General features: G+C 41.9%; 1 protein-coding gene across 1 annotated transcript in view; it reads left to right on the forward strand.

Annotated features, from left to right (window-relative positions):
• LOC138953248 (uncharacterized) overlaps positions 1 to 22,027 on the forward strand; it is a 231,007-nt gene that overhangs the window by 134,793 nt on the left and 74,187 nt on the right. The window contains exon 26 of the mRNA XM_070325049.1: positions 3,488 to 3,746. Within this exon, the coding sequence (XP_070181150.1) occupies positions 3,488 to 3,746 (259 nt within the window). The remainder of the gene's footprint in view (positions 1 to 3,487; positions 3,747 to 22,027) is intronic.

Below are 22,027 nucleotides of genomic sequence, written 5' to 3' on the forward strand. Positions count from 1 at the left end.
TATTTAAAACGCTCCAAATTTACGTTCATTTTATTTTTCATCATTTTCTGATTCCAAAAACATATAAATATGTTATATTTGGATTAAAATCAAGCTCTGAAAATTAAAAATATAAAAATTATGATCAAATTTAAATTTACGAAATCAATTTAAAAACACTTTCATCTTATTTCTTGTCGGTTCCTGATTCCAAAAACATATAGATATGATATGTTTGGATTAAAAACACGTTCAGAAAGTTAAAACGAAGAGAGGTACAGAAAAGCGTGCTATCCTTCTCAGCGCAAGTACTACCCCGCTCTTCTTGTCAATTTCACTGCCTTTGCCACGAGCGGTGGACTGACGATGCTACGAGTATACGGTCTTGCTGAAAAATTGCATTGCGTTCAGTTTCATTCTGTGAGTGCGACAGCTTGACTAAATATTGTATTTTCGCCTTACGCGACTTGTTGATAGTTATGACAGAAGAGTGTGTTTTTTATTCAAGATAATAATAATAATAATAATAATAATAATAATAAAGTGTATTTATATTGCGCCTATCCCTTACAAAAAACAAAAATATTTGGCTTTAAGCGCATTACAACACCTGTAGGGACTTGGTACAACTGATCAAGTCTGACAAATACAATAACACAATATACAGTCGGTCTCTTGGGTAAAAATGGGAAAAGCAGCTTCGACATTTAAACACTGCTACTAAAATATCCTCTAACAATGCATACTGCTTTACAATATGCATTTATGTATAAATATAGTTAAAGAACATCGAGTTAATAGGAATTAGAAAAAGTTCTTATGATAAAACTACGGAGATTTAAGAAACGAAACGTTGGGACGTTTCGTTTTGAAGTTGTGGTAAACGTCATTATTTCGGGGGTCTCTCGCTGGAAAGGTGAAGGTCAACTGAAACGGAACGTGGAACGTCAAAACGCAGTCACGTTTTCCACCCCCAAAAAACGAACAATATTTCGTCAACTTTTGTGAGTATTTTTGCACACTAACAGTTTTATTTGTTGGCCATTTTATGCATTGCTAGATTCATCAACCCTTTCACAGTCTTTCAGCGCTGAGAATGTGTTCATTGGAGGTAGACAACTGTTGTGAACTAAAATATTTTGAAGGGTGCTGATCCTGGTACATTTATCCAACTTCATGGTGAGAAAGCAAATGGCGAAGCAGAAGTAGGTCATCGCATCGAATTTTTATTCTGGCTTCGTATGTGATCAGGTGCATGAATTGAAAAATGTGAAGCTCTTGTGCGTGCAATGCGAGTATGTCAATCCTTTATTGACTCGTGGAGTTGAAATTATGCCATGCCCAGTCAGCGGATCATATCCTGCCATGCCCGGCCTTTCATTCCGAAACGAAACGTGAATACATCTAAATCTTGTCTGCGGCCTATGCCGTCTCGTTACACGTTCCGTTTCGCGGGGTGACTCATTCACCAAACGAAACGAGCTGCAAAACGAAACGTGCTGTTTCTTAAATCTCGCTACTATCTAGCGAACGACGAAGAAGAAGAAGAATAAAACTATCAATGTCAATGTATAACAAGTCATTCAACGTAAATGGCCAAAGAACAACAACAAAGCAATGATGATAAAACAGTAATACTCAATGGCTAATAACGAGGCAGAACTAAATAGTATCGACACAAGATTAAAACAAAACATATTCCTGGAGACACATTTATACATGTATCAAATAATCAATGTACAAAATACAGCCCTCGCACACACATGGACGTAGAAATCACATTCGAAAGAGCAGAGTGCATTCCCTTGGATTTCGCGAAGCTATGCTGAAAGTAGTTTAATTAAGGGACGAATTCTCCTTCCGGAAGCTTCGCGAAGTCGACTTCGTCCAATTAAGGACACGGTACACTAACACTCAATAGTCACAACCATACACTCTGTCACGTTTCAATATATCACAAAATGAACGGTTAGTTACGACTAACCAACTAACCACACCACGATCCACTCTCGCAGTCATACAAATAGATAGAATCAACAAAAGTATAAGTTTCAGACGCCTGTTTATATACTAACTCGCCACCTCCCTCGAGACTTCACTCTAAAAAGATGTTTTACGTTCAAAACGTAAACAAGGGGTCACTGACAAAAATGTCAGTTAAAGTTTAGAAAATGATAACACGCTGATCCCGTGTATAGCTAGAAAAGATAGCTGATCTGCCCAAAAGCACTGGTTAATGCAGGTGTCACACACCCCACGTTGTCAGCACTCAAATATCACAAATATAAAAGATGACTCGGTGGTAAAAGGGCGCTATGACAAGGTGCACTTAGCTTTTTGCCACTGAGTGGGCGACCCGTGAATAGTCTATCTCCACAACTGCTCCGTTGAATGTAGTGCCGGCTGGCGTGGAAACGGAGCAGGGAATAGTGGAGACATCACGCGCCTCACTCAGTCGCTGAAGATCCTCCCCGTAGTCTACCATAAAATAGCAGATGTGTAGTTGATGGGACGACGACAGCGACAGCAACCACCAGTACACCAGAACACCAGGTTACAGCATACCCGCAAATACGTAGCGTTGAAACGTAGAAAGTAGACAGGCTGCAACAAAAAGCATTGGTGCACTAAACATTCCACGCAACCCTTCAACCTCCACCTTCAAACATGTCATCTTTACATATTTCATAGAGCACGTGGGCCTGCACAAACGAACTTTTAAAACAATGAATCAGCCATTTTCCTTCCCTCTCTCCATATCTGCAAAAACCATATACAGACTATTATTTTAGCGTCACAAAGAGCAAATTATGCGCTAACCTGGAAAGAACAACAGAGAGTATTTCATTCCACAAACACAGACTCGTCAATAGCCTAATGTAAGTAGCTCTCCTTCAAGCAAATCCGCTCCCTTTTGAATGGCTTCCGTCCGTCGACAAAAATACCGCCATCTTGCTGAATTACTTTGTGCATGGGATAAAAAATCCCCCGCTCAGCTAAGAATCAAAACCTGTGAACCTTGTTGACCAGCACAGGTAACACAGCGAAAAGTTTTCTCTCCTTCGTGGTTCCGTGAAGCCCTACTGTACCATGCAGAACGGCACTCTGACTTAAAATAATATGTCACCGAGTGAAGAAGACCATCTAACTTCAGGATGGAGGAAAACGATCCTTCTCTGTCGCTGCTCTGTGTTCGAGTGTCCTTTTCATGTCTTCCCCAAAACAACCTTGAAAAAAACATCACGTGACTCCACGTGTCCCGTGTCCAGTTCAGTTAGTCGATTTCGCCAGTCAAGCAAAATCACGCACGTGGAACCCCTGCAAAACGAAATCCCCGTGCTCGGCTATGCTTGGTCAGCTAAAACCAGCCGTTGCCCAAACACAAGCCCAGGCGCTTTTCATCACAATTTGAGAAACGCACCCCACAGAGTGTTCTTTTCTCGATCCATGTCACTAAATCGTGACACACTCAACAAATCACGTGTTATTTCTTTGCACATGAAAATAGGGTAAAAAGAAAAGCAAGGGCAAAGCCCAAAAGGTAAGCATAACAGGAAAGATGCAAAGCAGTGCAACGAAAAGAATGTTCTCGGATGTCGATGGTCCCGGATCCAAAACACCCCTCGCCTCAAGCAAAACGTCCCCAGCGTCGTCAAGTAGAACGTCGTCAAGGAGAACGTCACCAGCGTCGTCAAGGAGAACATCAACAGAGTCGTCAAGAGGAACTTCACCAGTGGCGATACCGGTAATTCGTCCCAAAGTCAAAGGTTTGGTTTCAACAACTAAAACAGGGTTTCTGCCTGTCTGTCTCGATTTCTGTCCGTTTTGGTGTCAATCTGTCTCGGTCTCTATATCTCTCTGTTTCTGGCCGTCTTCTTTTCTGTCTCTGTCTATCTCCTGATCTGTCTTTCTCTGTCTGTCTCTCTGTGTCTCCCTCTCCTCTCCTCCCCCCTCCCCCCGCCTCTCCCCGCCCCCTCTTTATCTGTTCTCGTGTGCGAGGTGTACTTACAGCTACGAAAAACACTCTCACACACAAACACACACACACTACACGAGGGTTAGTTTGGTTGTTGTTGCGGGCTGCTTTTGCTTATATGGTTGTGGTTGGTTTTATTGCTGTTGGTTGTTGTTGTTTTACATTTTGTCAAGTGTTGACTAAATGGGTAAACATAGACTAGGAATCAAAACGAGGGTGTGTGTGTGTGTGGAGCGATTGCAAGAGAGATCTTCATGAAACTTCACATAAGAGTTTCTGGGTATGATATCTCCAGATTTTTTTCTCTCCATTTGTTCGATAAATGTCTTTGATGACGTCATATCTTACTTGTTGAGAACGTGTAGGCGGCATTGTCACGCCCTCCTTTTTAAGCCGCCATTAGAATAATGGCGCTAAATGGATTTGCTCTGTTTGTTTGAGGCGGGCGGTCAGTCGGTCTGTGTTTGTCGGGTAAGACTTGTATCTCTGGGTCAATTAAGCTCAAATTTTGTGAAATTGTTAGGAATAGGCTTTGTGCTTTGTATGCAAAAAAATACATTCCTAACGGTAGTCAATCAGAATATATTAGCTTTTAACGCTTTTACAAACCGAGCCAGGGGACGAAACCCACTGACATACTAATACGTGTGCGGGAATTCTCGCAGGTTACTTCCCTTTCCCCTTTTTGGTTCACTGATCTATAATTTTAGATCAGTGTTTTGGTTTGGCAGCCGCCATGCTTTTGTTCAATTTCATTTTACGTGCTCCGATATTTGGATGCTTCGTTGGGTGGTAACAGTGAGTTTGTTTTATTGGTGTGTGTGGTTCCGTGGTACGGACTCGTTTGCCAAATAATGTTTTGGTCTTATGTTATTACTAGCATTTAGTTTCTCACTTCGACTCTACATATTCTATACGAATCAGACAGTGTAAAAGTATTACCATCAACATACTCAGTTTGCTGAAAAATAACTTTGATTTGATTCTCCCCTCCCCAGGAACGTTTTAGAAGATAGTAGAGATTCAGGGCCCAGCTTCGCCCGGGGTGGCCTCAAAAGCATTTGAAGGCATGTGCCACATGAGAGTGTCACAATATAATTATATTCAATTCCTAATTACATGGTTTTATGGAATGAGTTACCTCCCTTTCTTGTTTCTATACTGTTCAAAAAAAGAAACGCATAGCTTGTAATATTTGGTTAATTTAGTTATATGGCTACAAGGATATCCACCAAACTGCAGAAAATGTTTATCTGGTCATCGATCTTTCGTCCATTGCCACAAGTGAGCTCTGCACGTGACGCATGCGTTATCAGTGGCTACAATGTCAAAATTGCTCATTTGGCATGACCACTCGTCATGCTTCAGTGTAATCTCGTGAAACTCGGGGAATATTGAGCTCTCACCATGTCTTCCAAAACCCATAAAAGTGGATTGTTCGCCACAAAGAAATCAGACGACAATTCAGCGACGAAAGATGGCCCGATTGAGCAGAGAAGACCGCCAAATTGCATTGGGTCGTTTACAAGCAGGCCAAAGTCAAAGTGCAATCGCCAGGCACTTCCACGTGTCCCAGAGCACCATCAGTAGACTGTGGGTCAGGTTTCAAGCCACTGGCTCCGTTGCTGACTTGCCACGAGCGGGAAGACCAAGGGCGACAACTGCTGCTCACGACCGCTTCATACGGCTCCGCCACCTCCGGAATCGTTTCCTGTCGGCCTCATCTTCTGTCCAGGCTCTCCCCGGGCCACACCGATTATCGGACCAGACCGTGCGGAACCGCCTGCATGAAGCTGGTTTGAGAGCTCGCAGACCTCACAGAGGAGCTGTCCTCGCCCGCCGCCATCGCCAGAACCGAGTGCAGTGGGGCAACCAGCACCTTCGCTGGACCGTCCGGAATCACTGGAGACACGTGTGGTTCAGCGACGAGTCCTACTTCCTGCTCCAGCGACATGATGGTCGGAGGAGGGTCTACCGGAGAGTAAACGAACGTTACGCGCCCAACTGTGTGGATGAGGCACCCGTTCATGGTGGTGGAGGCGTCATGGTGTGGGGGGCGATCAATACCGCTGGAAGTAGCACCCTGGTGCACGTCCAAGGGCGCATAACTGCCCAGCGATACGTGGAGGAAATTCTGCGCCCACACGCCCTTCCTCTTCTGGCTGACCAGGATGCCATATTCCAGCAGGACAACGCTCGCCCGCACACAGCACGACTCACCACCCAGTTCCTCACCGACCACCATGTCCAGGTGCTTCCCTGGCCATCCATGTCGCCAGACATGAACCCGATAGAACACCTCTGGGATGAATTGGACAGACGTGTGAGCAGGCGAGAAGAAGCGCCGGCAAATCACCGCGATCTATTGCAGGCACTTCAGGAGGAGTGGGACACCATCCCACAGCAAGATATCCGGCATCTGATCCAGTCCATGCCCAGAAGGTGCCGGGCAGTTGTTGCTGCTCAAGGCAGTCACACCCACTACTGACTTGACAGCCTCGGCACCCAATCGTATTGATTGACTGATTGATTTGAAGATGCAAATGAACTGTGTGTGCATTCAACTGTGTCCATACCAAATTTCAAACAAATAATCTAAATATTGGATTTTCTGTTAATTTTTTCGAACAATAAAACAAATTTGGCAAGTAGCAACTATGCGTTTCTTTTTTTGAACAGTATATTTGGATGGCGTGGGTTCTGTAGAATGATACTTTTATGTTGAATATTTCTTTAGAAAGTATGGGCCGTTCCTGAGTAATATCATTGGTACTGTGAAGTTGAAGTGACGCAAAACTGTGTACGTCATTTATTTTGGAAAGAGGCGGTAATGAGTTACTTCCCTTCGGGTCTCGTTCTATCACTGACAGCATGCTAACATGCGTTGGATTATTAAGCCGCCTTGTAAAGGGTGCTTACTGGATTAGCTCTGCCTGTTTGTCCGGGTTTCAGGTGTTTGTTTGTCTACCATGTCACCACGTGTAAAGAGCTCGGTAAAAAATTTTTTTAATTATTTCTTAATTTATTCAATTGATTTTTTGTAATTATTTTTTTCTAAAAATTATTTATTTACTTTTATTTTTATTCTTTTTACATTTAGTCAAGTTTTGAGTGTGTGTGTGTGTGTGTGTGTGTATGTGTGTGTGTGTGTGTGTGTGTGTGTGTGTGTGTGTGTGTGTGTGAAGCAGTATGTAATAAATGTTAAGTCCTTTAGTACTGGTAACTTGTATTCTCCCAGTAAGGTAATATATTGTACTACGTTGCAAGCCCCTGGAGCAAATTTTTGATTGGTGCTTTTGTGAACAAGAAACAATTGACAAGTGGCTCTATCCCCTCTCCCCCCTTTCCCCGTCGCGATATAACCTTCGTGGTTGAAAACGACGTTAAACACCAAATAAAGAAAGAAAGAAAGTGTGTGTGTGTGTGTGTGTGTGTGTGTGTGTGTGTGTGTGGAGCGATTCAGAGTAAACTACTGGACCGATCTTTATGAAATTTGACATGAGAGTTCCTGGGTATGATATCCCGAGAAAAAAATCATTTTTTGATGAATGTCTGTGATGACGTCATATCCGGCTTTTTGTAAAAGTTGAGGCGGCACTGTCACACCCTCATTTTTCATTAAAATTGATTGAAATTTTGGCCAAGCAATCTTCGACAAAGGCCGAACTTTGGTATTGCATTTCAGCTTGGAGGCTTTAAAATTAAGGAATGACTTTGGTCATTAAAAATCCGAAAATTGTAATCAAAATTATTTTTGTATAAAACGTGCATACGATCCAAAATTACGTTCATCTTATTCTCCATCATTTTCTAATTCCAAAAACATATAATTTTGTTATATTCGGATTAAAAACAAGCTCTTAAAATTAAAAAAAATAAAAATTATGATTAAAATTAAATTTCCGAAATCGATATAAAAACAATAATTTCATCTTATTCCTTGTCGGTTCCAGATTAAAAAAAACCCATATAGATATGATATGTTTCGATTAAAAACACGCTCAGAAAGTTAAAACGAACAGAGGTACAGAAAAGCGTGCTATGTAGCACAGCGCAACCACTACCGCGCTAAACAGGCTCGTTAATTTCATTGTCTTTTGCACGAGCGGCGGACTACGGTCATTGTGAAAAAAACCAGTGCGTTCAGTTTCATTTTGTGAGTTCCACAGCTTGACTAAATGTAGTAATTTCGCCTTACGCGACTTGTTTTATTATAATTTATTCATTTAATTTTTGTTTGTTTCCTTTCCTCTGTCTGTCTGTCTCTCTGTCTCCGTGTCCCACCCCCATATTACAAAGGCCGGCTTCTTGACCCCATTAAGGTCAACACTTGTTTTTATCAAATTGATGTTTTGGTCAGGCAGTCATCGACAAAGCCCGGACTCTGGGATTACATTTCAGCGTTGAAGCGTCATAATGAATTAATTAGTTTGGTCAATAAAATACTCATAAATGATCAAACAATCGTCTTATTCTTTATCATTTCCTAATTCTTAAAACATGAATACGACATGTTTGGGTAAAAAACGCTCAAAAAGTTTTTTAAAAATTTTTTAAAAAAGTATATAATTATGCTGTTTTAATAAAAAAAAAGCAAGCTCAAAAAGTTTTTTAAAAAAGGAATACAGAAAAGCGCGTTTTGCTATAAAGTGCTGTACGCTACTGCCCTATACTTCGTCGTCACTTCAAACAAATGCGGAACGCTACGTTTTGCACGTAAATGTCAGCGCCTTCAGTCTCGGTCGCGGATTACCTCCTTTTTACATTTAGTCAAGTTTTGACTAAATGTTTTAACATAGAGGGGGAATCGAGACGAGGGTCGTGGTGTGTGTGTGTGTGTGTGTGTGTGTGTGTGTGTGTGTGTGTGTGTGTGTGTGTGTGTGTGCGTGTGTGTAGAGCGATTCAGACTAAACTACTGGACCGATCTTTATGAAATTTGACATGAGAATTCCTGGGAATGATATCCCCGGACATTTTTTCTTTTTTGCGATAAATGTCTTTGATGACGTCATATCAGGCTTTTTGTAAAAGTTGAGGCGGCACTGTCACACCCTCATTTTTCAATCAAATTGATTGAAATTTTGGCCAAGCAATCTTCGACGAAGGCCGGACTTCGGTATTGCATTTCAGTTTGATGGCTTAAAAATTAATTATGATTTTGGTCATTAAAAATCTGAAAATTGTAAAAAAAATTGTTTTTTTATAAATCGATCCAAATTTACGTTCATCTTATTCTTCATTATTTTCTGATTCCAAAAACATATAAATATGTTATATTTGGATTAAAAACAAGCTCTGAAAATTTTTAAAAAATTTAAAATTATGATCAAAACTAAATTTCCAAAATCGTTTCAAAAACTATTGCATCTTATTCCTTGTCGGTTCCTGATTCCAAAAACATATAGATATGATATATTTGGATTAAAAACACGCTCAGAAAGTTGAAACGAAGAGAGGTACAGTAAAGCGTGCTATGAAGCACAGCGCAATTACCGCTGCCGCGCCAAACAGGCTCGTCATGCACTTTCACTGCCTTTTGCACTAGCGGCGGACCACGTTCAGTTTCATTCTGTGAGTTCCACAGCTTGACTAAATGTAGTAATTTCGCCTTACGCGACTTGTGTCAACTGATTCCGTTCATACACCAGATGTTTCTGTTCATCCGCAGAATGTTTCCGTTCATACAGCCTCATTTTTTGCACTTGCTTGGGGAAAAAACGCGGCGGTAAGTCGTGTGGGCAGCGCGCTTTTGTGATATTGCAAGAATAAGGTAGCTAATTATTGGTTGGGCTTTGTGTGCGATAAGTACCAAGGTGCTAGTAATCCTCATGATAACACACGCGGGCCGAACGTGGCAGAATTGTTTGATTTTTTAACATTTTCTTGTTTTTCTCGCTCTGTTATCGAATCTGACCCCTGATTTGCACATGATCACCAAAACCATTGCCTGTTACGACATTTCGCTTGAACAGAAGTTTATAGAAACCCATGGCTTTTGTACAATAACTTGTCTTTTGAACACATGCAGATTCCGTTCATACACCATGTTTCCGTTCGTACAAAAGTGCATGTTTCCGTTCGTACGAAAAGCGTTTCCGTTCGTACGAAAAGCGTTTCCGTTCGTACACATTCGTTAGATCAGAGTGAAACAGGCTCCCACTACAAGTTCTGTGTGTTCCAAAGATCTTCAAATAGCACACAGTACGAATGCGTGTGATTATATGGACTTATGTGTCACGTTTCACTATATCACTTAAGGTATATCACTATATCAAGTAACGCTGTGCTGCTCTTCCCAGGTTCTCTTGAGCCAGTTTCCAGGTCTCTTCAATCCTGTTCCTGAGTTCTACGATGTAGGTCGCTGTCGTTTGCACCTCCTCGTCAGCTTCTTCGTCCGTCCAAGCCTGACGTAGGATAGCCATGGGACCGCGTACCTGTCTGCCGTACAACAGCTCAAATGGGGAAAAACCCAAGCTCTCCTGAGGAACCTCGCGGTATGCAATAAGCAGTGCTGGGATGTACCTGTCCTACGTGCGTAGTTTCTCCTGAGCTAGTTTCCTCAGCATGGTTTTCAAGGTACCATTGAACCTTTCCACCAGTCCGTTGCACTGAGCATGGTAAGGAGTGGTGAAGTGCTGCTCCAGCGATAGCAGTCGTGCTGCCTCCGCCATCACTCCTCCCGTGAACTGAGTGCCTCTGTCGGTGAGAACTTCTGATGGAATTCCCAGCCGGGACCACATGGTAACCAGTGCTTCTGCTACTCGCGTAGCTTCGATCGATTTCAGAGAGATCGCCTCTGGATATCGGGTGGCGTAGTCCACCATGGTCAAGATGTATCTGTTTCCGTCCTCAGACGCAGGCAAGATGGGCCCGATGATGTCAACGGCCACTCGACGAAAGGGTTCGTCGACGAGCGGCATCTTTTCTAAGGGGACCTTCCTCACCCTTCCTTTGGCAACCACTTTCTGGCACTTGTCGCATGACGCACAGAAACGTCGGATATCCGTACAGATGCCTGGCCAATAAAAGTGGCGCCACACACGGTCCGCGGTCTTCTTGGTGCCAAGATGACCTCCAAGAATTGAGTCGTGTGCCGTTGCCATGACACCCTCCCGAAACTCGCGAGGCACGACAACCTGTTTGAAAGCTCCCTCTCTGTTGCTGAACTCACGGTAGAGCAACTTCTTCTCCCTGAGGAACTTTGACTTCCCATGCTTCCCGCTCAGCTTTACCTTCCCCGACTTCGCGTGCTCCCGAGGAATCGCTAATGTCGGGTCAGAATCTTGAGCTTTCGCGAGAAGCGCGGGGGTCACGTTCCCCAGGGCAGCTCGTGCGGCAGGTAGGGGTTTGAGAGGTTTGTTCTCTCGCTCCGCCTGTGCCCGCGTGAGCACTGAAATGACGTCGGGAGACCGATAAACGGGAACCTCCCTGATGACGCCGTCAACAAACTGAACACGGTTCCCTATAAGCAGGTCGCATGGAGGATCGTCCATGACGACGGCCACAATGGTCCCCGTGAACAACGGTGTTACGACCTTGATCACGGCTGTATCCAAGTCGTAAGCGTGAGATGCCTCGGCCATTCTCACTCTGATACTGTCTCCTGTGTAGGCCATAGCTGGAACTAGACTCGCCCGAACCACTATCATGTCTGCCCCGGTGTCCCGCAGATCTTCGCCCTTCACTCCGTTGACGTAGACGTTGCAATGGGGCTGGAAATGTTTCCTGGAGCACGGAACGCAGAGTTGTGGAATCGTGCATGTGCTCGTGACGTCCCTGAACTCTTCACTGCCAACAAAATGTACGCCCTTCTGGTCAGCCTGTCGCTTATGGCAGTCCTTTTTCACGTGGCCCCGCTTGCCACAGTAGAAACACTGGATGTCGGTTCTAGAACTTGATCCCTTGTGTCCCTGATCGTCCTTCCCGTCCTTGGGTCCTGAAGAACCTGCATTTCCTGATTTTCCCGGCCGTGAGCCTGAAGATTTGCCGGAGATCGCCTGGGCGTCCTCGTGTACCCTGATCCAGTCTGCCGCCTCCTGAGTAGTCTTTGGCCGGTGCTCCTGCACGAAAGTCACCACCTCAGGTCGCAGGCTGGACATCAGCTGTTCCATAACAATGAGGTCGGCAAGGTCGTCGACGGTCCAGTTCTTCTCGGCCATCTCCACCCAGCGCCGCAGGTAAAGATTCAGACGTGCCACAAATTGATGACTCAGCTCGCCGCTCAGTCTCTTGCTGTTCCGCAGACGTCGTCGGTAGGCTTCAGCAGTCAGGTTGAAGCGCTGGAGTAACGCCTTCTTTAGTGCCTGATAGTCCCTCGCCTCGTCGTCATCCAAAGCGTTGTAGAGCTGCAAGGCGCGACCCTTTAAGCATGTGCTGAGGCGGCTAGCCCACGTGGCTTCTTCCCATTTCTGGTCAGATGCAATCCGTTCAAACCTGCGTAGAAAAAGTCGTCGAGCTCGTCTTTGTCATCGTCGAACGTCGGCAGTCTCGTACGGTCAGCAAAAAACGTCGGCGCGCTAGCCTGAGTAGGTGTACCCTTCTCGGCCTGTAGCCTAGCTAGCTCTAGCTGGTGTTCGCGTTCGGCCTGTTTGTCCTGTCTGTCACGTTCGGCCTGTCGTTCCTGTCTCTCAAGTTCGTCTTTCTTTTCCTGTCTGTCACGTTCGGCCTGTCGTTCCCTTTCTTGTCTGTCAAGTTCGTCTTTCTCTTTCTTTTCTTGACTGTCTCGTTCTCTTTCTTGTCTGTCAAGTTCGTCTTTCTCTTTCTTGTCCTGTCTGTCACGTTCGGCCTGTCGTTCTTGTCTGTCGGCTTCTTCTTTCCTAGTCTGTCGCTCCAAATCTTCCCTACGTTCCAGCTCCTTGCGTTTAACCAAACTACGCGCTCTAACGCGTGCGTCTCGCTCAGTCTGCTCCTCACTGCCAGGAGTCTCAAAAGTTATTCTCCTCGTAGGAGATCCCTCTGCAGCCATGGTTAGTTTGGAAAGCTTTATTACAAAGGTAAGTCTAACGCAGCTATCGCTAGAACCCGCGAAGATGAAATGGATACAAAAATCCATCAACAGGAAAACGCAGAAGAAAAATCCAAACGGTGTAGAACAAAACGCGTAGCCTAATTTATGGCTTCTTTTTGCGGTAAAACAGAGTGTTTCCCACAGCCGTGGCCTACTTTATCGGCTGCTTTTTGCGGTGAAACAGAGTGTTTCCCACAACCGTGGTTGGGACAGAAGTCCTCGGACCCTTCCCCCCCCCCCCCCCCCCAATTCCAACAAAGTCAAAATATGGAGAAAAATCCAAGTAAAAACAAGACGGTAGAAATGTAACCTGTTACAGAATGCGAAACAATGTAGAGAACCCTGAGTAAAACGAATAACAAATCCGCCAACCCCGCTCAGCTCTCTGCAACGGAAAACTCTGAACGTACAACAACAAAGATTCACAAACAAAGGAAAGGGAAGTAATCACAGTTAGCGCATACAATAGCTCACAAATTACAATTTACATTTCCTGCAAGATGTGAATCGCTTAAGGTGTGGTATATGATCAAAACTATACAAAAAAGGGTAGCACCAAGCAGAAAATAAGTCGAGCACTGACGAGATTATCTGCTCTTAGTTATCCTTAATTGGTGGGTCTTTATCAGTTGGAAATTAACTGAGTAAATCCCGGCTTGGCCCCCATGTGTCACGTTTCACTATATCACTTAAGGTGATTATGAAACGGTTAGTTACTTCTAACTAACAAACCACACCACGATCCACTCTCGCAGTCATACAATTTAATAGAAACAACAAAAGTATAAGTTTCAGACGCCTGTTTATGTAATAACTCGCCACCTCCCTCGAGACTTCACTCCCAAAATGTTCTTTTACGTTCAAAACGTAAATAACACGGTCACTGACAAAATGCCAGTTAGAATATAGAAAATTATAGTAACACGCTGATCCCGTGTAGACCTAGGGAAATATAGCTGTCTGTCAAAAGTGCTAGTTAATGCAGGGGTCACACACCCCACGTTGTCACCACTCGAATATAATCACAAATATAAAAGATGACAACGGTGGTAAACAGGGTGCTTAAAGTGTAACTAAACAGACATTTTGAAGTGTCAGCTTTACTGAATTGCTTTATGTTTTGTCCAAGTATAGACCTGTAGAAGCGATACTGGACGATTTTTCCAACGTTTACTGTGTTTTCTGATTTACTACGATTTTTTAAAAGTGTTGAACCCATTTCAGATTTACCTGCTTATCTGTTCTTGATTTGATACTTCCAAAGAACAAGTGGTACTTTGAGTTCCGGTTTTATGTTTTAACCAATCAGAATTTGGTTCCTAAATAAAATCGTCTGCTGCCTGTCCCAGCAGAGTCGGCAACAAGCACTGCTTGCCACATGTGTGATGTTACCAACAGAAATAGCCATAAATTGGGCAAGGTAGCAATGCAGAGACATAGGCAATGTAAATGAGTTGGATCTAACTAATGTGCTTGTACTGCATCTCTGGCCTTTGAATTCACTCCAAATGTACTGGCTCAGCGTGAGAGGCAACATCCTGTCGAAGTCGTAAGCACGAGGCTGACTGTGAGATTATTATTCGAAGAGCATGCTGAAACGGATTGTAAGTACAATATTTTACATGTTCTCGACATTTCTGTTGATCTTTCCTTAACTTTAATTGTTTCCTTGATTTAAAACCCTAGGCCTTGTATTTTCAGTTGTGATACTAAGCACGTATCTTTACCACAGTATCCGATCACTTCACACTTGAATTTTGGAATGATGAAGTGGAATTATTTCTGGATCTAATTTATTCCTTGTTCCCCCCCTCTCGATTCCTTTTTTCGCCACATATGTATTGTCGTGTGAGGGGGTAGATGCGTGTACTGGCTGATTTTTGACTCACATGCGAAGCAAAAGTGAGTCTATGTACTCACCCGAGTCGTCCGTCCGTCCGTCCGTCCGGACGTCCGTCCGGAAAACTTTAACGTTGGATATTTCTTGGACACTATTCAGTCTATCAGTACCAAATTTGGCAAGATGGTGTATGATGACAAGGCCCCAAAAAACATACATAGCATCTTGACCTTGCTTCAAGGTCAAGGTCGCAGGGGCCATAAATGTTGCCTAAAAAACAGCTATTTTTCACATTTTTCACATTTTCTCTGAAGTTTTTGAGATTGAATACCTCACCTATATATGATATATAGGGCAAAGTAAGCCCCATCTTTTGATACCAGTTTGGTTTACCTTGCTTCAAGGTCAAGGTCACAGGAGCTCTTCAAAGTTGGATTGTATACATATTTTGAAGTGACCTTGACCCTGAACTATGGAAGATAACTGTTTCAAACTTAAAAATTATGTGGGGCACATGTTATGCTTTCATCATGAGACACATTTGGTCACATATGATCAAGGTCAAGGTCACTTTGACCCTTATGAAATGTGACCAAAATAAGGTAGTGAACCACTAAAAGTGACCATATCTCATGGTAGAAAGAGCCAATAAGCACCATTGTACTTCCTATGTCTTGAATTAACAGCTTTGTGTTGCATGACCTTGGATGACCTTGACCTTGGGTCAAGGTCACATGTATTTTGGTAGGAAAAATGTGTAAAGCATGTGAGTCGTATGGGCTTTGCCCTTCTTGTTTATTTTTTTTTTACTTCGATCAGATACAGATGATTGGGAAAAAAACGTGTCAAGGATTTCAGAATTTAATAGATCTGTTCGAAGTTTTTACGGGATGGGTCCTGTTACAATACAGACTGAATGTGCCCAAGATGAACTTTTGATTAAACATACACACACAAATGAATCTCTTGAGTTTGTTATACGGCGAATGTCCAGTTTCCACCACCACGTCTGTGGTATGTTTTTTATACTGTTTGATTGAATAGACTGACGTGCATTCTCTCGCAAATGTGCGCGCGTGTGTGTTTGTCTGTGCCTCAGACTTATTAATCAAAGATGATGTGCATTGCAGATCTATGCGACAGGAGCAAGTGGACAAGACAGCTACATTTGTCTGAGCGAAGATCCAACGGTAAGCTCTTTTAGCCGAAGACAGCGAGCCTGGGTGCATGCAAGCTTCTATCATGTTCGTATGAGTGCTGCAGGGCTATTAGACGACTTTTCATTATTCTTGATTTGGATATCCATGCAGGGTATTAGAAAGTGCAGAATATACACGTTTGAACAAATACGATGTGTGTTTGCTCTGAAAAAAAGAAAAGACGCAACAAACAAACATTGTATTTGTTTAAAGTATCACAAATATTTATTACCTGTATCTGCATGTTTTGATAATGATGAAGGGTAAATTACTTTGACGTTGCTTTTTTTTTTAACCACACTGATAACGAATGATAGAAACACAGACACACTTAATATCATATCCACAAAAATTGTAACAATAAATGTAAGCTGAACAATGCCTGCAACACATTTCAGGCCTCAGAAGGAAGTAATTATGAGATTCAGACAGAGAGAGAAAGCCCAACACGAAACCAGTTGTGACATTTTTTATTTCATTATGTAATATTAAAAACACGACAACAACGTATTTCCTGTACTTAATTTCGTGCAATTATGGATTGCAAAGTATGTCTAATTGAGTGGCATAAAGAGGCACAGTTGCATGAAAAACCAACTCGGATCTTGACTAGGATCAGGATTTTACATGGACACAACATAGAATTTAACATCCTGGGGGGAGGGGGGTACTGCGCCTTTCACATCAAGATGTAAAGATCTATTTTAAATAATACTTATTAGAAGGGAACAAAATCAAACAAACTACAGCAATCGTTCTGAGGGGAGAGAATTACCTCTTCTGAAGAAATTACCTCCCTTGCTTTTCTTGTCGTGACTTATGTAGAGTAAAGTGAATAGAAAGTGAATCAGTCAGTAACAAAAAAACCCCACATTTCTTAAGATCAATGAGGAGTCTTGAAGTATTTGTCAATGTTAATCTTGTATGCATAACAAACAATATATTACGGATTGATAATTAAAGAAAATTGTCTCTTCTACAGGGTTGACCCCCCCTAAAAAGGACACCCACAACCATGCAAATTACTTCTGCATCTGTTGAACCAATTATTTTATATATGGTATTCATTAACTTCAGTTTATGTTCTGCCTTTCCAGTAAGTGGCAATTTTGTAAATTGAATGGTCTGACTTTTGTGCAATTTTAATTTTGTCTCTCCAAATTCGGGGGTCGACTAAACAGAACGAGTTTTGACATTGAGCGGTAGCCATTTTTACCTAATTTAAACCCTTCAGGCTTTTACCTTTTTGACTCACATGCGAAGCAAAAGTGAGTCTATGTACTCACCCGAGTCGTCCGTCCGTCCGTCCGGCCGTCCGGAAAACTTTAACGTTGAATATTTCTTGGACACTATTCAGTCTATCAGTACCAAATTTGGCAAGATGGTGTATGATGACAAGGCCCCAAAAAACATACATAGCATTTTGACCTTGCTTCAAGGTCAAGGTCGCAGGGGCCATAAATGTTGTCTAAAAAACAGCTATTTTTCACATTTTTCCCATTTTCTCTGAAGTTTTTAAGATTGAATACCTCACCTATATATGATATATAGGGCAAAGTAAGCCCCATCTTTTGATACCAGTTTGGTTTACCTTGCTTCAAGGTCAAGGTCACAGGAGCTCTTCAAAGTTGGATTGTATACATATTTTGAAGTGACCTTGACCCTGAACTATGGAAGATAACTGTTTCAAACTTAAAAATTATGTGGGGCACATGTTATGCTTTCATCATGAGACACATTTGGTCCCATATGATCAAGGTCAAGGTCACTTTGACCCTTATGAAATGTGACCAAAATAAGGTAGTGAACCACTAAAAGTGACCATATCTCATGGTAGAAAGAGCCAATAAGCACCATTGTACTTCCTATGTCTTGAATTAACAGCTTTGTGTTGCATGACCTTGGATGACCTTGACCTTGGGTCAAGGTCACATGTATTTTGGTAGGAAAAATGTGTAAAGCAGAAGGTCAAGCATGTGAGTCGTATGGGCTTTGCCCTTCTTGTTGATTAGTTTGAATGTCTGAGTATGTAAAAACATCCCCTTCAACCCCCAGGCTATCGATGACCTGAAGAAAGCATGCAGTTACAGCTAGCTAGGTTCAGGGCAATCCTCAGACACGAAAGCGTTGGTGTCATTGGTGATGCAAAAGTTAGATAATTCAACCTACAAATTTGCCACTTTGTGAACTGCACATGCATAAAATCAAGTTTAAGTATGCTGAATATGAAGTTATCCAGTCAATTGGTGTTGAAGTTATAGCATTTCTGTCAGTTAACAGTATTTAAAATCTCTAAAGTAAAATCTGACATATTCGAAAGTTTTGCATAAACACCCAGACAATTTTTACGATACTCTCCTAAGCGTCTCCACTTCTCAGCCCTGTCTTGGAAATGAATTCGAATAAGGCAGTCAAAATAACTTAGTTTGGAGCACCCATCAATCAGAATAAGCATTAACTTTTGACACAGGAAATATCTTCTACCGAAAGCTCTCCTGGTTTTATTCTACATTTTTCCTGCATAATGGTAACAAATTTAATGATAAATCTAAACAACGAAGTGACTGTGGTAAGATGAACAAAGTTAAAAAACAAAGGATTACTGTAAATGGTTTACGAATCGAAATCTAAACAAGTTTTATTGATAAGTAAAATGATAAAAAAATAAAATTAAAAAAAGCTAACGTCCTCGCATTTGTCCAGAATTATTCCATGTTTAACATGGGAACAGAGGGATAATTGGTCTAAAGAATTTTTAAAAGGGAGGGTTAGGGACTATCTGTATGCAATGCCCGCTATAGGTGAAAGACTTTTGTGGAAGCCATGGAAGAATGCATCGCTGTTGTGCTGGTTCAGCTTGAGGTCCTGTCCTAGCGAATATCCTGCACACACAAAAACACGACTTTTTAAGCCACTTATGTTGCATTCCGTGACATAGCTTTGTTAAAACCGTGTGCCTGATAATAATGACAGATTTTGTTGATATACATTTTTTTTAAGACACCCCATATAATATTGTTTGACAATCTCTTTCAACATAGTTTACGAATCACCAATGTGTATACAAACGCAAATAACCCACAGGTCAATAAATTACTTTCCAGAGAGAGAGAGAGAGAGAGAGAGAGAGAGAGAGAGAGAGAGAGAGAGAGAGAGAGAGAGAGAGAGAGAGAGAGAGAGAGAGAGAGAGAGAGAGAGATATTAAAACTAGAAAATGTGTGCTATATAAAACAAGGATAATCTCTGTCAAATCTTCGCTTATACCTGCATGGTGTTTACTGCGCTATATACACAACCTGTTTTATTTCATTTATTTTTTTTTGTTTTTTTGGGGGGGGGATGTTTTGTGATGAGGGTTTTTTTCAAAGCCTTTACTGCTTTAGTCATTGAATCCACCCGACTTCGATTTATTGTTCAGTGATGGGTAATTGTGTGACCAACTATGTAAGTTAGTGATTGTTCTGGCTTCATACAATGACATTGCATTAATTTTATAAGTGTATGTGTGTGTGTTTCAGGCAAAAGCTGATATTACAGTCCTAGTTGTATGCAGTACCTCTGCTTCTTCGTTTAGGAATCAAAGTATACAATCTAAACCGATTATTTTGTTCAATAATGTTCAGCTTACCATCCCGAAGAAGGCAGTAACGTGCCGAGATATTGATTATAGATATTAACGTACCTAACCTGGTTACTGGTGTGTTTTCTTTTTATTTCAATAATGTAAATGTGTGACAACTTGCAGGGTACTTGATGTTCAGAGCAATTTTTCTGGCAAAAGACCTTTTATGGATCAAAGAAAACTTTTGTCATGGTGCACAAGTCAATCAATTTGGTTGATAAATAATTTGTGCTGCATTTTCCCTGGTTCCAAAACGTAGTATGTATTACCACATGTCCTTACCTGTCATTGGCATCACATGATTCTCTGCAAGCAGTCTTTTGTGGAAATACGTCATTTAACACTTGCACTTATAATAGGTGGCTGTGGAACGGTAGACATGCAACGACAACGAACAACAAAAGACAAAGTGTGGAGTACACTCATTTTTCTTAACATACGCTAAGTTTCTTTGAGAATGCTCCAAGTGAAAATCAGGGGTTCCTAGGCCTGATATCACAATTAAACAGCTTCTTCTCAGAATCAGGAGGGAAAAAACTGTTATATGGCGAGATGTCGTGACAAGAACAGACAGCAGCAGCAGCAACAACAACATTGCTAAATCGTCGCTTTAACAAAATTTCATGTTTAGCATCGCAGACAAAGCACGGCTACTGATCCGACCAAAGCCACACTTCATGCACGATGTGCACATGGTTATGGCCAGCTTGTTAACGTGCGCATTGTGTATGTTTTACATAGAATTGAATGTGTTTGTCGTTGTGTCTGTCATCTATCCTAGTCGTTTGATTTAGAATAAAGCAAACTTATTACAATGACGATTTTCTTCGGTTTTTGATGAAGGATTGGCATCAAGACTTTTCCTATTTTCCAACTCTGCCACCATACACTGGCCGTTCAGGTCTGCATGTCGACCACATGGTGTGTGATCAGATTTTTTGGACATGTTCACAATGCTTACATGACCACCAAATGGAAAATCAGTTGGTATTTGTTATGTTTTTGTGTTAGCACAATCTTCATACAAGTAAACAGAAACAGTTTTGTTGCAAACAGAGCCTTCATAAGAAAAAATGCTTCTAAGTCAAAATACATACCCTCTTTTTTGTATTGCGTAAAATATACCCATAAATTCTGGACATCATATTTTTTTTTTTCTTCACAACAATGAAACCAAACTTTGGCATATGTTTTAGCAATATATTCACAATAAAACCTATGAGTTTGAAGGCTGCATCTTGTTTTGTTTATTTTTGAGAATTTTTTTGCAAACCCATGCAAATGGCCAGTTTCTGGGGAGAGACTGGGGAGATAATGGCCAGTATAGAAAGAGTTAATAAGTAAACTAATGTCAGAAGTAAGTAGTTACCTTGTTTGCCTTCGCGTTTTTGATAGCCCGCTGCAGCATTTGTATCACTTCCCTTGACATTCAAAACGCCAATGTATTTCTGAAAGGAAAATAAAGATATTGACCGAAACATCACACAAGTGGTATATCATATGCTAGGTTTTGTTTACAGTGCCTGTTCTACGACCACATCTGATTGTAATTTAAATAAAGAAAAACTGTATCCATTTATTACTTCTCTATTTGTGTGTTTTGTGTGTGAGCAGGGGCGGATCACATCAGTTTTAAGGGGGAGTTTCCAAATTTCTTTTGGGGACAATTTGACGACGCGAAGCGTTTAGTTGCAGACGCGAAGCGTTCAACCTCCTTGGGGGGGGGGGGGGGGTGGGGGGGGGGGGGGGGGGGTGGGAGGGTCCGACAAATGTTGATAAAAACAAGGAAAATGGATCAATCTGAGCCAAGAAACATCCCCTAATACACCTTCCAAAAAAGTAAATATATTAAGAAGAAAACTTTGAATCACAACAAGGACAATTGATCGATCTGGCGCAACCTGAGCAAACTAATTAGCCAACTTCTTTCCAAAATCGTCACTTAGAATACAAAGGCCGTGTCCTAAGTGGTCCGGAAACCCCGGAACCCCCCTCCGGATCCGCCCAGTGTGTGTGTGTGTGTGTTTGTGACCGATGACCTTCTCTAAATTCTAATCGTTGCGTTTGCATGGTAATAAAGTTTTAATACTGGATATGCCCATGAAAAAATATCATTTCTTGTTCATGTCATTGTGTGTGTGTGGCCAGGACCGTGACTTCTGCTTGCCTCGACGTCTTCAGAAAAGACACAAAATGCCAGCAGGCGTATGTTCTTGGAGCACTCAGTATGCCGTCATCTGCAAACAAATAAATACAAATTATTCAATTGTGTAAATAAAGAACAATCATTTTAATATTACAACAAAAAATTCATATAACTGTAGTCTTCACCAGAGACATCCATTACACTATCTGTAAATAAAACTGCCGTAAAAAATTGAAATACTATAAAACTTACCCCCAC

The sequence above is a fragment of the Littorina saxatilis genome, linkage group LG2 (assembly GCF_037325665.1).
Source record: "Littorina saxatilis isolate snail1 linkage group LG2, US_GU_Lsax_2.0, whole genome shotgun sequence".
In the NCBI taxonomy this organism is placed as follows: domain Eukaryota; kingdom Metazoa; phylum Mollusca; class Gastropoda; order Littorinimorpha; family Littorinidae; genus Littorina; species Littorina saxatilis.